The sequence below is a fragment of the Thunnus maccoyii genome, chromosome 10, assembly GCF_910596095.1.
Source record: "Thunnus maccoyii chromosome 10, fThuMac1.1, whole genome shotgun sequence".
Lineage (NCBI taxonomy): Eukaryota > Metazoa > Chordata > Actinopteri > Scombriformes > Scombridae > Thunnus > Thunnus maccoyii.
Genome location: NC_056542.1, coordinates 167,358 through 182,500, shown reverse-complemented (window position 1 = coordinate 182,500; position 15,143 = coordinate 167,358). Strand labels below are relative to the sequence as shown.

Here is a 15,143-nt window from a genome sequence, read left to right as displayed (position 1 = left end):
TCCCAGAACACCTGAGAGGTCCGGACCTGTCCCAGAACACCTGAGAGATCCGGACCTGTCCCAGAACACCTGAGAGGTCCGGACCTGTCCCAGAACACCTGAGAGATCCGGACCTGTCCCAGAACACCTGAGGGGTCCGGACCTGTCCCAGAACACCTGAGAGATCCGGACCTGTCCCAGAACACCTGAGAGATCCGGACCTGTCCCAGAACACCTGAGAGGTCCGGACCTGTCCCAGAACACCTGAGAGATCCGGACCTGTCCCAGAACACCTGAGGGGTCCGGACCTGTCCCAGAACACCTGAGGGGTCCGGACCTGTCCCAGAACACCTGAGGGGTCTGGACTTGTCCCACAACACCTGAGAGGTCCGGACCTGTCCCGGAACACCTGAGGGGTCCGGACCTGTCCCAGAACACCTGAGGGGTCCGGACCTGTCCCAGAACACCTGAGGGGTCTGGACGCTTCATAACGCAGCAGCAGATCAGAAACCATTCAGGGAAATCCAGACCTGATCCAGTCTCCTGGTCTTAGTGAGGACGGTTATAATAGTCGAGTCTAATAGTCCCCTAATCGTTGAGATATCCTGAAGATATCCTGAAGGTGACTTTGTAATTATCAATTCTGCTCATTTCCAGCTCTATTTATATTCTGGGACACGATACACAGTTAAAAACTGATTATTGATCTTCTACTGGTCCTTTATGCAGCCCCTCAGTTCAGCCTCTGTCTGAAACAGGCCGTTTTAGCTCCTGTCTCTTTAAGCCCCGCCTCCTGATGAGCCCACTCTGTTCTGATTGGTCAGCTTCAGGAAGTCTACGAGGGGCAGCCTATCACAGTCATGTTAAATTACCGCTGATGTAAACCCAACATTTCCTGTTTTACTGCTTTATATTAAAAGCTTTTAAATGACTAAATAACAGGAGACTTTTATTGTGAAGAATTAACAGGAAATAAAACATGTTTCTCACTGAATTAGCGGAGCTTTGGTAGCTTTGGTAGTGGAGATATTTGGAGCTGTTTGTTGAGCGGATCAGTTATAAATAAAACAGGGAGGAAGAGTACGAGCAGAATGATGTTTGATGAAGAGCTGCAGACGACCAGCACACCTCCAACAGGTAAACTACTGATTTAGCCCCGCTGTGTAACGGAGTCGTGGCTCGGCGTGCAGAGCAGACGACCATAGAAAGAAATCCGTCACCAGCCGACATCATGAACTGTTGTAAAGTGAACGTTCAGAGCAGAGCTGCTGCTTCCTGCTGGCAGGCATCACTGATACATACGTTACCTCGTTATCTGACACGTCGGCCACTTTTAACATGAACATCTGACTGAAAATAAGGAAAAGCATCGTATGTCCCCTTTAACGTGTTGAAATGTCTGAGTCCATCAGGATGTCTGGCTCGGTTTGTGGTTTTTAACGTGAGCGACTGAAGCTGATTTTAATCATTCTTTGTTTAACTGGAGGACATGTCGGCACTTCCATTCATTGATTTAGTCAGTGCACTGACTCAGTGCTTGTAGATTATAATCCCCTGCTGATATAATCAGTCTGAGCTGGTGGCAGCATACAGATGTTGAACAGCCCCAGAACGGAGCCTTGGGGAACTCCACATGTATTTGCCGTTCTTTCAGTATGATTCAAACCAGTTTAGTGCTGTGTTAAAACCAGCAGCTCCAGTATGAGGAACTGTGCTGCAGGTCTGAACAGAACACTTCCTGCAGATATTGACAGATATCAGATATATCAGTGATTTGATGATGATGAACGGAGCAGACTGCAGCAGCTCCTTGTTATAACATCAGTTTACTAAGTTCAGATTTACACATTATTCATCAAACTAACTATTACATAGAGATGAGTTGTGGCTAAATATTTAGCAGGGGTGTAACGGTGCACAGATTAGTTTTAGGTGCAGCAAACTGCATGAATACTATTAAATGTAAAACACATATTTCTGCAGGTATAAAACAAAGTCACAGAGATGACTGTTCACTTTATGTTTAGGCCACTAAAACTACCTGCGCCCTGGTTTTGGGGTCACGGTTTTTGCTACAGCAAAAAAAAAGAAAGGTAGAAATAGCATTTTGGTCTTTTATTTTGAAAAATATAAACAATTGTTCATTGGCCAAAACTATTACTGACACAGTGATGCTACAGTCACTTCCTGTTTACACATGACTAAAGTGTTTATTAGATAAAACAAGTTTAATGAAAACTGATCCTGTAAATCAGCCACTGAGAACTTAAAGGAGCAGTCTGTAGAGTTTATATGATATTCATTAGTATGTTTTAATTAGTGTATAATGACCTGAGAATAAGAATTGTTGTGTTTTCCTTACCTTAGAATGAGCCTTTTATATCTACAGAGGGGGCGGGGCCTCTTCCACAGCGCCGCCATGTTGCACCGCCATGTTTCTACAGTGGCCCAGAATGGACAAACCAAACACTGGCTCTATAATAATAAGTAATATCTATATAAGTTTATTTAATGTAGCACCTTTCACAGAGATAAAATACACAAAGTGCTTTACAGGAATAAAAGTTAAAATTAAGACCTTAGAAACACAGAACAATAAGAACAATAAGAACAATAAGTTAACATAAAAATAAAACACAGGCAGCAGGAGACCTCAAGAACAAACAAACAAACAAACAAACAAACCATCACTTCACTTCACACACAACTCAACGTGAGACAAAGGCCAATTTATAAAGTTGGATCTTCAATTGTTTTTTAAAAGCGTTGAAGCCTCAACGATCACCGTTAGTTCACAGTGGAGAGCGAAGGACGGCCTACTGGTCCTACTGGTGATACAGAGATGGAGAAGATCACTGATGTTCTCAGGTGTCTGCATGGACAGACACCTGAGAACATCCTCGAAACGTGATGACAAGAACCTTAAAATGAATCCTAAACCTCATGGGAAGGCAAAGTAAAGACCAGCTGCTGGACCTGGTTCACAGCCTGCAGCAGCATTCTGGACCATCAGAGACGACTTGCTGAGACCAGTGAAGATGGAATTAAAACAGACTCGGAGCGATTAACTGATGATTAAAATAGACGGTAATAAATGTTCTGTTGATCGATGGTTCGTTGCAGCTCTGATTTAGATTTATTGCAGAAACTCAGCAGATGAACCTGAAACTTTAGTAGTTCAGTCGTAGTTTATCTTGAAATGGATGTTAAATCAAACCTCTGCTGCAACTAATGATGATTTTCACTGTGGATTAATCTCAACGAACTGATGAATTGATTTTTCTATAAAATGTTTAGTAGTAATAATAACGACGGTTCCTGAGTCTTTAAATGTCTGAAACCCAAAAATATTCACTTTATGACTCAGAAAAGCTTCAAATCGTCACATTTGAGAAACTGAGACCAGCTGATTTTTGATTGACTAAAGCGATTATTTGATTATGGAAATAATTGTTTAATGGAATGTCAATCAGCTAATTGATTAATCGACCGATCATTGATCCGCCTGCTTTCACTGTCACAGCAGCAGAGTTAGACTGAACTGAAGCGTTAAACAGAGTTAATAATAATACATAAATGATAAATATAGTGAAGAAAAGCTGATCAGCTGATGAACACAACGAACATGCTGACAGAGTCTGCTGCTGCTGCTGTCGGCCTGACGCTGACTAACTGCTGATGCCGGTGTCAGCGCTGTGTGTGTCACCATGGCAACAGCCTGGATAATCACATCACAGTGACAGTCTCTCTGTTGTTTAGATTTAATCGGGTTAAAGTTGGATGTTTGGGAGAATGTAGACGTGTGTGGTCCTGCAGACGTCTGACAGAGCAGCTCTTTGTGCTGCTGTCACGTCAGTTTGTTGTGAATGAATGAAATACTTTTAGATTCGTACATCAGGTTTAATACACATTAAAATAGTCTTTATACTGATGCAGCCGTCATGAGAACACAAACATGTCAGTGTGCTCGTCTGCCCTGAAACACAAAGTAAAGAGATATCATCCGACTCCTCTGCTGACTGGACGGCAGCAGTTAAACAACATGCAGTTAAACGACATGCAGTTAAACGACACGCTGTTAAACGACACGCAGTTAAACGACACGCTGTTAAACGACACGCTGTTAAACGACACGCTGTTAAACGACACGCAGTTAAACGACACGCTGTTAAACGACACGCAGTTAAACGACACGCAGTTAAACGACACGCAGTTAAACGACACGCTGTTAAACGACACGCTGTTAAACGACACGCAGTTAAACAACACGCTGTTAATCAACATGCTGTTAAACGACACGCAGTTAAACAACACGCTGTTAATCGACACGCTGTTAAACGACACGCAGTTAAACGACACGCTGTTAAACGACACGCAGTTAAACAACACGCTGTTAAACGACACGCTGTTAAACGACACGCAGTTAAACAACACGCAGTTAAACAACATGCTGCCGTTTCCAACTGAAACACAAGAACACATTTAACTGGAACTGTGTTCAGACTGAACACTGAACCTGCAGCTCGCAGGTCAGTTTATAATAATAATAAAATAATAAAATAATAATAAAACTCGTTATTCAAAGCTGAATATTTTTATTTACCTTAAACGTGTCTGAAGGGATTTTAAATATACTCAGGAAAGTCAATGTGACTAGAAAAACACTAATGCAGTACAGACGACAGCGTGTCAGTTAATGTGCAGTACAGACTACAGCATGTCAGTTAATGTGCAGTACAGACGACAGTGTGTCAGTTAATGTTCAGTACAGACTACAGAGAGTCAGTTAATGTGCAGTACAGACGACAGTGTGTCAGTTAATGTGCAGTACAGACTACAGCGTGTCAGTTAATGTGCAGTACAGACTACAGAGTGTCAGTTAATGTGCAGTACAGACGACAGTGTGTCAGTTAATGTGCAGTACAGACTACAACGTGTCAGTTAATGTGCAGTACAGACTACAGAGTGTTAGTTAATGTGCAGTACAGACTACAGTGTGTCAGTTAATGTGCAGTACAGACGACAGTGTGTCAGTTAATGTACAGTACAGACGACAGTGTGTCAGTTAATGTGCAGTACAGACGACAGAGTGTCAGTTAATGTGCAATACAGACTACAGTGTGTCAGTTAATGTGCAGTACAGACTACAGAGTGTCAGTAAATGTGTAGTACAGACTACAGTGTGTCAGTTAATGTGCAGTACAGACGACAGTGTGTCAGTTAATGTGCAGTACAGACTACAGCGTGTCAGTTAATGTGCAGTACAGACGACAGAGTGTCAGTTAATGTGCAGTACAGACTACAGCGTGTCAGTTAATGTGCAGTACAGACTACAGTGTGTCAGTAAATGTGCAGTACAGACTACAGTGTCAGTTAATGTGCAGTACAGACTGCAGAGTGTCAGTTAATGTGCAGTACAGACTACAGAGTGTCAGTTAATGTGCAGTACAGACGACAGCGTGTCAGTTAATGTTCAGTACAGACTACAGAGTGTCAGTTAATGTGCAGTACAGACGACAGCGTGTCAGTTAATGTGCAGTACAGACTACAGAGTGTCAGTTAATGTGCAGTACAGACGACAGAGTGTCAGTTAATGTACAGTACAGACGACAGAGTGTCAGTTAATGTACAGTACAGACTGCAGTGTGTCAGTTAATGTGCAGTACAGACTACAGAGTGTCAGTTAATGTGCAGTACAGACGACAGTGTGTCAGTTAATGTACAGTACAGACGACAGAGTGTCAGTTAATGTACAGTACAGACTACAGCGTGTCAGTTAATGTACAGTACAGACGACAGAGTGTCAGTTAATGTACAGTACAGACTACAGAGTGTCAGTTAATGTGCAGTACAGACGACAGAGTGTCAGTTAATGTACAGTACAGACTACAGAGTGTCAGTTAATGTGCAGTACAGACGACAGAGTGTCAGTTAATGTACAGTACAGACTACAGCGTGTCAGTTAATGTACAGTACGGACTACAGTGTGACAGTTAATGTGCAGTACAGACGACTGTGTCAGTAAATGTGCAGTACAGACGACAGTGTGTCAGTTAATGTGCAGTACAGACTACAGCGTGTCAGTTAATGTACAGTACAGACGACAGCGTGTCAGTTAATGTGCAGTACTGACGACAGCGTGTCAGTTAATGTGCAGTACAGACTACAGAGTGTCAGTTAATGTGCAGTAAAGACGACAGTGTGTCAGTTAATGTGCAGTACAGACTACAACGTGTCAGTTAATGTGCAGTACAGACTACAGAGTGTTAGTTAATGTGCAGTACAGACTACAGTGTGTCAGTTAATGTACAGTACAGACGACAGAGTGTCAGTTAATGTACAGTACAGACTACAGAGTGTCAGTTAATGTGCAGTACAGACGACAGAGTGTCAGTTAATGTACAGTACAGACTACAGCGTGTCAGTTAATGTACAGTACAGACGACAGCGTGTCAGTTAATGTACAGTACAGACTACAGTGTGACAGTTAATGTGCAGTACAGACGACAGAGTGTCAGTTAATGTACAGTACAGACTACAGCGTGTCAGTTAATGTACAGTACAGACTACAGTGTGACAGTTAATGTGCAGTACAGACGACAGTGTGTCAGTAAATGTGCAGTACAGACGACAGTGTGTCAGTTAATGTGCAGTACAGACTACAGCGTGTCAGTTAATGTACAGTACAGACGACAGCGTGTCAGTTAATGTGCAGTACTGACGACAGCGTGTCAGTTAATGTGCAGTACAGACTACAGAGTGTCAGTTAATGTGCAGTACAGACGACAGTGTGTCAGTTAATGTGCAGTACAGACTACAACGTGTCAGTTAATGTGCAGTACAGACTACAGAGTGTTAGTTAATGTGCAGTACAGACTACAGTGTGTCAGTTAATGTGCAGTACAGACGACAGAGTGTCAGTTAATGTACAGTACAGACTACAGCGTGTCAGTTAATGTACAGTACAGACTACAGTGTGACAGTTAATGTGCAGTACAGACGACAGTGTGTCAGTAAATGTGCAGTACAGACGACAGTGTGTCAGTTAATGTGCAGTACAGACTACAGCGTGTCAGTTAATGTACAGTACAGACGACAGCGTGTCAGTTAATGTACAGTACAGACTACAGAGTGTCAGTTAATGTGCAGTACAGACGACAGAGTGTCAGTTAATGTACAGTACAGACTACAGCGTGTCAGTTAATGTACAGTACAGACTACAGTGTGACAGTTAATGTGCAGTACAGACGACAGCGTGTCAGTTAATGTGCAGTACAGACGACAGAGTGTCAGTTAATGTACAGTACAGACTACAGCGTGTCAGTTAATGTACAGTACAGACGACAGCGTGTCAGTTAATGTACAGTACAGACTACAGAGTGTCAGTTAATGTGCAGTACAGACGACAGAGTGTCAGTTAATGTACAGTACAGACTACAGCGTGTCAGTTAATGTACAGTACAGACTACAGTGTGACAGTTAATGTGCAGTACAGACGACAGTGTGTCAGTAAATGTGCAGTACAGACGACAGTGTGTCAGTTAATGTGCAGTACAGACTACAGCGTGTCAGTTAATGTACAGTACAGACGACAGCGTGTCAGTTAATGTGCAGTACTGACGACAGCGTGTCAGTTAATGTGCAGTACAGACTACAGAGTGTCAGTTAATGTGCAGTACAGACGACAGTGTGTCAGTTAATGTGCAGTACAGACTACAACGTGTCAGTTAATGTGCAGTACAGACTACAGAGTGTTAGTTAATGTGCAGTACAGACTACAGTGTGTCAGTTAATGTGCAGTACAGACGACAGTGTGTCAGTTAATGTACAGTACAGACGACAGTGTGTCAGTTAATGTGCAGTACAGACGACAGAGTGTCAGTTAATGTGCAATACAGACTACAGTGTGTCAGTTAATGTGCAGTACAGACTACAGAGTGTCAGTAAATGTGTAGTACAGACTACAGTGTGTCAGTTAATGTGCAGTACAGACGACAGTGTGTCAGTTAATGTGCAGTACAGACTACAGCGTGTCAGTTAATGTGCAGTACAGACGACAGAGTGTCAGTTAATGTGCAGTACAGACTACAGCGTGTCAGTTAATGTGCAGTACAGACTACAGTGTGTCAGTAAATGTGCAGTACAGACTACAGTGTCAGTTAATGTGCAGTACAGACTGCAGAGTGTCAGTTAATGTGCAGTACAGACTACAGAGTGTCAGTTAATGTGCAGTACAGACGACAGCGTGTCAGTTAATGTTCAGTACAGACTACAGAGTGTCAGTTAATGTGCAGTACAGACGACAGCGTGTCAGTTAATGTGCAGTACAGACTACAGAGTGTCAGTTAATGTGCAGTACAGACGACAGAGTGTCAGTTAATGTACAGTACAGACTACAGAGTGTCAGTTAATGTTCAGTACAGACTACAGTGTGTCAGTTAATGTACAGTACAGACTACAGTGTGTCAGTTAATGTACAGTACAGACTACAGAGTGTCAGTTAATGTACAGTACAGACTACAGAGTGTCAGTTAATGTGCAGTACAGACTACAACGTGTCAGTTAATGTGCAGTACAGACTACAGAGTGTTAGTTAATGTGCAGTACAGACTAGTGTGTCAGTTAATGTACAGTACAGACGACAGAGTGTCAGTTAATGTACAGTACAGACTACAGAGTGTCAGTTAATGTGCAGTACAGACGACAGCGTGTCAGTTAATGTGCAGTACAGACTACAGCGTGTCAGTTAATGTACAGTACAGACGACAGCGTGTCAGTTAATGTGCAGTACTGACGACAGCGTGTCAGTTAATGTGCAGTACAGACTACAGAGTGTCAGTTAATGTGCAGTACAGACGACAGTGTGTCAGTTAATGTGCAGTACAGACTACAACGTGTCAGTTAATGTGCAGTACAGACTACAGAGTGTTAGTTAATGTGCAGTACAGACTACAGCGTGTCAGTTAATGTGCAGTACAGACGACAGTGTCAGTTAATGTACAGTACAGACTACAGCGTGTCAGTTAATGTACAGTACAGACTACAGTGTGACAGTTAATGTGCAGTACAGACGACAGTGTGTCAGTAAATGTGCAGTACAGACGACAGTGTGTCAGTTAATGTGCAGTACAGACTACAGCGTGTCAGTTAATGTACAGTACAGACGACAGCGTGTCAGTTAATGTACAGTACAGACTACAGAGTGTCAGTTAATGTGCAGTACAGACGACAGAGTGTCAGTTAATGTACAGTACAGACTACAACGTGTCAGTTAATGTACAGTACAGACTACAGTGTGACAGTTAATGTGCAGTACAGACGACAGCGTGTCAGTTAATGTGCAGTACAGACGACAGAGTGTCAGTTAATGTACAGTACAGACTACAGCGTGTCAGTTAATGTACAGTACAGACGACAGCGTGTCAGTTAATGTACAGTACAGACTACAGAGTGTCAGTTAATGTGCAGTACAGACGACAGAGTGTCAGTTAATGTACAGTACAGACTACAGCGTGTCAGTTAATGTGCAGTACAGACTACAGTGTGACAGTTAATGTGCAGTACAGACGACAGTGTGTCAGTAAATGTGCAGTACAGACGACAGTGTGTCAGTTAATGTGCAGTACAGACTACAGCGTGTCAGTTAATGTACAGTACAGACGACAGCGTGTCAGTTAATGTGCAGTACTGACGACAGCGTGTCAGTTAATGTGCAGTACAGACTACAGAGTGTCAGTTAATGTGCAGTACAGACGACAGTGTGTCAGTTAATGTGCAGTACAGACTACAACGTGTCAGTTAATGTGCAGTACAGACTACAGAGTGTTAGTTAATGTGCAGTACAGACTACAGTGTGTCAGTTAATGTGCAGTACAGACGACAGTGTGTCAGTTAATGTACAGTACAGACGACAGTGTGTCAGTTAATGTGCAGTACAGACGACAGAGTGTCAGTTAATGTGCAATACAGACTACAGTGTGTCAGTTAATGTGCAGTACAGACTACAGAGTGTCAGTAAATGTGTAGTACAGACTACAGTGTGTCAGTTAATGTGCAGTACAGACGACAGTGTGTCAGTTAATGTGCAGTACAGACTACAGCGTGTCAGTTAATGTGCAGTACAGACGACAGAGTGTCAGTTAATGTGCAGTACAGACTACAGCGTGTCAGTTAATGTGCAGTACAGACTACAGTGTGTCAGTAAATGTGCAGTACAGACTACAGTGTCAGTTAATGTGCAGTACAGACTGCAGAGTGTCAGTTAATGTGCAGTACAGACTACAGAGTGTCAGTTAATGTGCAGTACAGACGACAGCGTGTCAGTTAATGTTCAGTACAGACTACAGAGTGTCAGTTAATGTGCAGTACAGACGACAGCGTGTCAGTTAATGTGCAGTACAGACTACAGAGTGTCAGTTAATGTGCAGTACAGACGACAGAGTGTCAGTTAATGTACAGTACAGACTACAGAGTGTCAGTTAATGTTCAGTACAGACTACAGTGTGTCAGTTAATGTACAGTACAGACTACGTTGTGTCAGTTAATGTACAGTACAGACTACAGTGTGTCAGTTAATGTACAGTACAGACTACAGAGTGTCAGTTAATGTACAGTACAGACTACAGAGTGTCAGTTAATGTGCAGTACAGACGACAGAGTGTCAGTTAATGTACAGTACAGACTGCAGTGTGTCAGTTAATGTACAGTACAGACTGCAGTGTGTCAGTTAATGTGCAGTACAGACTACAGAGTGTCAGTTAATGTGCAGTACAGACGACAGTGTGTCAGTTAATGTACAGTACAGACGACAGAGTGTCAGTTAATGTTCAGTACAGACTACAGCGTGTCAGTTAATGTACAGTACAGACGACAGAGTGTCAGTTAATGTACAGTACAGACTACAGAGTGTCAGTTAATGTGCAGTACAGACGACAGAGTGTCAGTTAATGTACAGTACAGACTACAGAGTGTCAGTTAATGTGCAGTACAGACGACAGCGTGTCAGTTAATGTGCAGTACTGACGACAGCGTGTCAGTTAATGTGCAGTACAGACTACAGAGTGTCAGTTAATGTGCAGTACAGACGACAGTGTGTCAGTTAATGTGCAGTACAGACTACAGCGTGTCAGTTAATGTGCAGTACAGACTACAGTGTGTCAGTTAATGTGCAGTACAGACGACAGTGTGTCAGTTAATGTACAGTACAGACGACAGTGTGTCAGTTAATGTGCAGTACAGACGACAGAGTGTCAGTTAATGTGCAGTACAGACGACAGTGTGTCAGTTAATGTGCAGTACAGACTACAACGTGTCAGTTAATGTGCAGTACAGACTACAGAGTGTTAGTTAATGTGCAGTACAGACTACAGTGTGTCAGTTAATGTGCAGTACAGACGACAGTGTCAGTTAATGTACAGTACAGACTACAGCGTGTCAGTTAATGTACAGTACAGACTACAGTGTGACAGTTAATGTGCAGTACAGACGACAGTGTGTCAGTAAATGTGCAGTACAGACGACAGTGTGTCAGTTAATATGCAGTACAGACTACAGCGTGTCAGTTAATGTGCAGTACAGACTACAGCGTGTCAGTTAATGTGCAGTACAGACGACAGAGTGTCAGTTAATGTGCAGTACAGACTACAGCGTGTCAGTTAATGTGCAGTACAGACTACAGTGTGTCAGTAAATGTGCAGTACAGACTACAGGCTCAGTTAATGTGCAGTACAGACTACAGAGTGTCAGTTAATGTGCAGTACAGACTGAATGTGTCTGTGCCTGTTTTCAGTGTGAGACTCGTGGGGAGCTGCTGGCGTCTCTGTCCTACCAGCCGGTGTCTCATCGTCTCAGCGTGGTCGTCCTGAAGGCCCGACACCTCCCCAAGATGGACATCACCGGCCTGTCGGCAAGTGAGTACATGCAGCGGGAGCCGCAGCAGAGGATCATGGGAGTTTGTGTAGTTTTTAAACTTAATATTTTACAGTAACAGAGTTTCTTCAGATCAATCTTTGACTGTGTTCTTCAGTCACAGACATAAACGTCAGCAGTGTTTATAAATCAACTAATAGAAGCTGAATATTCTCCCACGTTGAATTAACGAGTTTTTAATGTCACATGACATGAATGATTGTCTGCATGTGACGTCCTCTTGGACAGAACAAACATCCAGTGGATCTAAACATGTACAGTTTGTCCTGAGGGGGGCGCTACAGGGAAGATTATGGAGTCATTGAGATGTAAAAGGTTCATCCTCTGGAGAGCAGGAAGGGCCTGGTGGGTGTCAGGCTGTTATAGCAGCAGATTCATGAACATGGAGTCACAATCACACGTCACACTGTCACGTATGTTCAGCCGTCCATATACGCTCGGACACGTGACCATGAATGTCAACATTAACCTGGTCAGCTGCTGTCAGTGTTGTGTGACAGAAAATGACTTCCTGTGATTTCTTCTTCTCTGTTCAGACCCCTACGTGAAGGTGAACGTCTTCTACGGCCGCAAGCGCATCGCCAAGAAGAAGACCCACGTGAAGAAGTGCACGCTGAACCCGGTCTTCAACGAGTCCTTCATCTATGACATCCCGCCCGAGCTGCTGCCTGAGATCTCCGTCGAGTTCCTGGTGGTCGACTTCGACCGCACCACCAAGAACGAAGTCCTCGGCCGCCTGCTGCTCGGCCTCCACAGCCCCGCCCCCTCCGGCGCCTCCCACTGGCGGGAAGTCTGCGAGAACCCCCGCCGGCAGATCTCCAAATGGCACAACCTGAGCGAGTACTGAGGAAACAAAACATACTGAAACCAGCCGACAGCAGCGACTGGCTGGGACTCGACCAGTGAACGCACTGGGAAATAAAGACTGAGTGTACACACACACACACACACACACACACACACACACACACACACACATTAACTACACATATTTACACACACACATATATACACACCACAGTTAAAGGACAGGTTTGTGTTTTATCAAGTCTGTATTAACACATACTGACCTGTTCATATGTACGTCGTCACTGCATCAGTTCCTGCTCTCCATACCGACCCTGAACGCATCGTCACTGTTCAGAGTTCAGAGTTCATCTGAAGCTGATGTGAAGTTTCATCAGTCTCAGGTCTGAAGTTTCAGTCTGTTCCAGCAGGAAGTAGAACGTGTTTTTATTCACGCTGACGATGATGCAACGTCTTCAGACATTTTCTCTCAGTGTCACTTCTGCTGAGCTGCAAACGCTCTTTATGTATTTTAGCCACAACGCGCCGCTTTCAGGATCTCAGAGGAAATGTCTGGAACACATTCGCTCATCGTTTCTGTCAGCAGATCAACACACTGAACCGTGTTCATCGGCCTTTCTCAGCACAGAGAACGCCAGATTCAGACCTGGCGAGTTGAGCTCAGGAGTGCAGGTTGTAGAGGTGGGAGGATCATCAGCAGGAACAGCTGACTGATCTGTGACCTCAGAGCTCCGCTAGCAGACCTCTGAGATGACGAAGTAATATTAAAACCTAATAAAGTGACATATTAACAGTCTAAGATCAGATATAATGCTGCTGATTGGTCCTGATTGGAGCAGGAACACTTGTGTTCTTCTGGACTGAACCGGGCTGGATCTGGACTCTGAGCCGTGACTCACAACGTGTCACAGAAACAGACGAGCTCAGACTGAGAAAAGCCTCGTATCTGATTGGACACTGAGGCAGGAGTTTCATTCTCAGGATTTAGTCCTGAACATGATGTAATCAGCCAGCTGGTGGCGCTGTGACAGCTGAGTGTGGTGGAGGCGTAAAGTAGCAGCTCACAGCTTCAGACCTGAAGCGGTTTAATCTCATCAGACAGAACAAATACTCCACATATCAAAAACACGTCTTCAGACTAGCAGAATGTTTCCCTCCAGCACTGATGAAGCTTTGTATTAACTTCAGATGAACGTCGTCCTCCTCTCTGACAGTGCAGATGTGTTCAGGGTCAGCATGGAGAGTAGGAACTGTTAGTTACAGAGACACGTTTCCATGCACATACGAACATGTCAGGATTTTATCAAGACAGACTTGAATAAAGCTGAACTGAACCTTTCAACACTCTCTCTTTCTGTCTCTATTATCTCTCTCTACCACGACAACATTTGCAATCTAAGAAAAGTCCTGCAGTTCTTTATTACAGCCAACAAACAGCTGTTTTTGAAATAGAAACCATGAAATCATGTCTAAGACTCCTCGTGTGTCTGGCTGTCGGTGTGTGTCGACGGGGAAGGAATGCTCAAATATGATTCAAAAAACCACAAAGAAAAAAAAAGATTCCCCTCTTGCTGTTGTTGTCATGCAGTTCATCGCATGTCTGTCCCGAGAGAAAAACAAAAACAAAAAAAACAAAAGAAGAGCTGCTGACATCACGCTGACATCACTCTGACTGACAGGACGAGTTTCAGCTCCGACACACAGACAGTCTGATTAAAAATGAAAAACTCTGCTTCTAACTAAAGGATCCACATGTAAACGCTGAATATCTCACTGTCAGTACTCAGTAGGAGCCAATCAGAGGCTGCCGTCACCACCCGGTGCTTCAGGCCGGAGGAGATGAAACATGGTTTCCTCTGATCCTGGAGCAGCTTCACTGTACGACTCGACTGAAGACGACGATGAAGACGAGCAGCGTCCGGACTGACAGAACATGTAAAATACTTGTTTGTAGCATGAATGCTTCCACTAATATCTCATCTACTGAAGCTGAGAGCAGCTGAACATCAGGCCTGATGCAGATTCCCGCCACTGATCCAAGAACATCTGGAGCCTTCAGCACTTCTCTCTGAGCTTCCAAATGTAGGTTCAACACACGTAAAAATCATCATGGCCGCCAGTTACTGAGAGGGTCTGCAGATGTTTGTGTCAGTAGTAAACAGCTGCCAGATGTTCCTGTCAGCAGTAAACAGCTGCCAGATGTTTGTGTCAGCAGTAAACAGCTGCCAGATGTTTGTGTCAGCAGTAAACAGCTGCCAGATGTTCCTGTCAGCAGTAAACAGCTGCCAGATGTTTGTGTCAGCAGTAAACAGCAGCAAGATGTTTGTGTCAGTAGTAAACAGCTGCCAGATGTTTGTGTCAGCAGTAAACAGCTGCCAGATGTTTGTGTCAGTAGTAAACAGCTGCCAGATGTTTCTGTCAGCAGTAAA

At 43.8% G+C, this 15,143-nt stretch overlaps 1 protein-coding gene across 1 annotated transcript in view; it reads left to right on the top strand.

Moving 5' to 3' along the window:
- Nucleotides 1-14,180, top strand: part of syt11b (synaptotagmin XIb) — a 26,922-nt gene extending 12,742 nt beyond the window's left edge. Inside the window, exons 3-4 of the mRNA XM_042425194.1 lie at nucleotides 11,768-11,888; nucleotides 12,444-14,180. Of these exons, the coding sequence (XP_042281128.1) occupies nucleotides 11,768-11,888; nucleotides 12,444-12,754 (432 nt within the window). The 3' untranslated portion in view covers nucleotides 12,755-14,180. The remainder of the gene's footprint in view (nucleotides 1-11,767; nucleotides 11,889-12,443) is intronic.
- The last annotated feature ends 963 nt before the right edge of the window (nucleotides 14,181-15,143 follow it).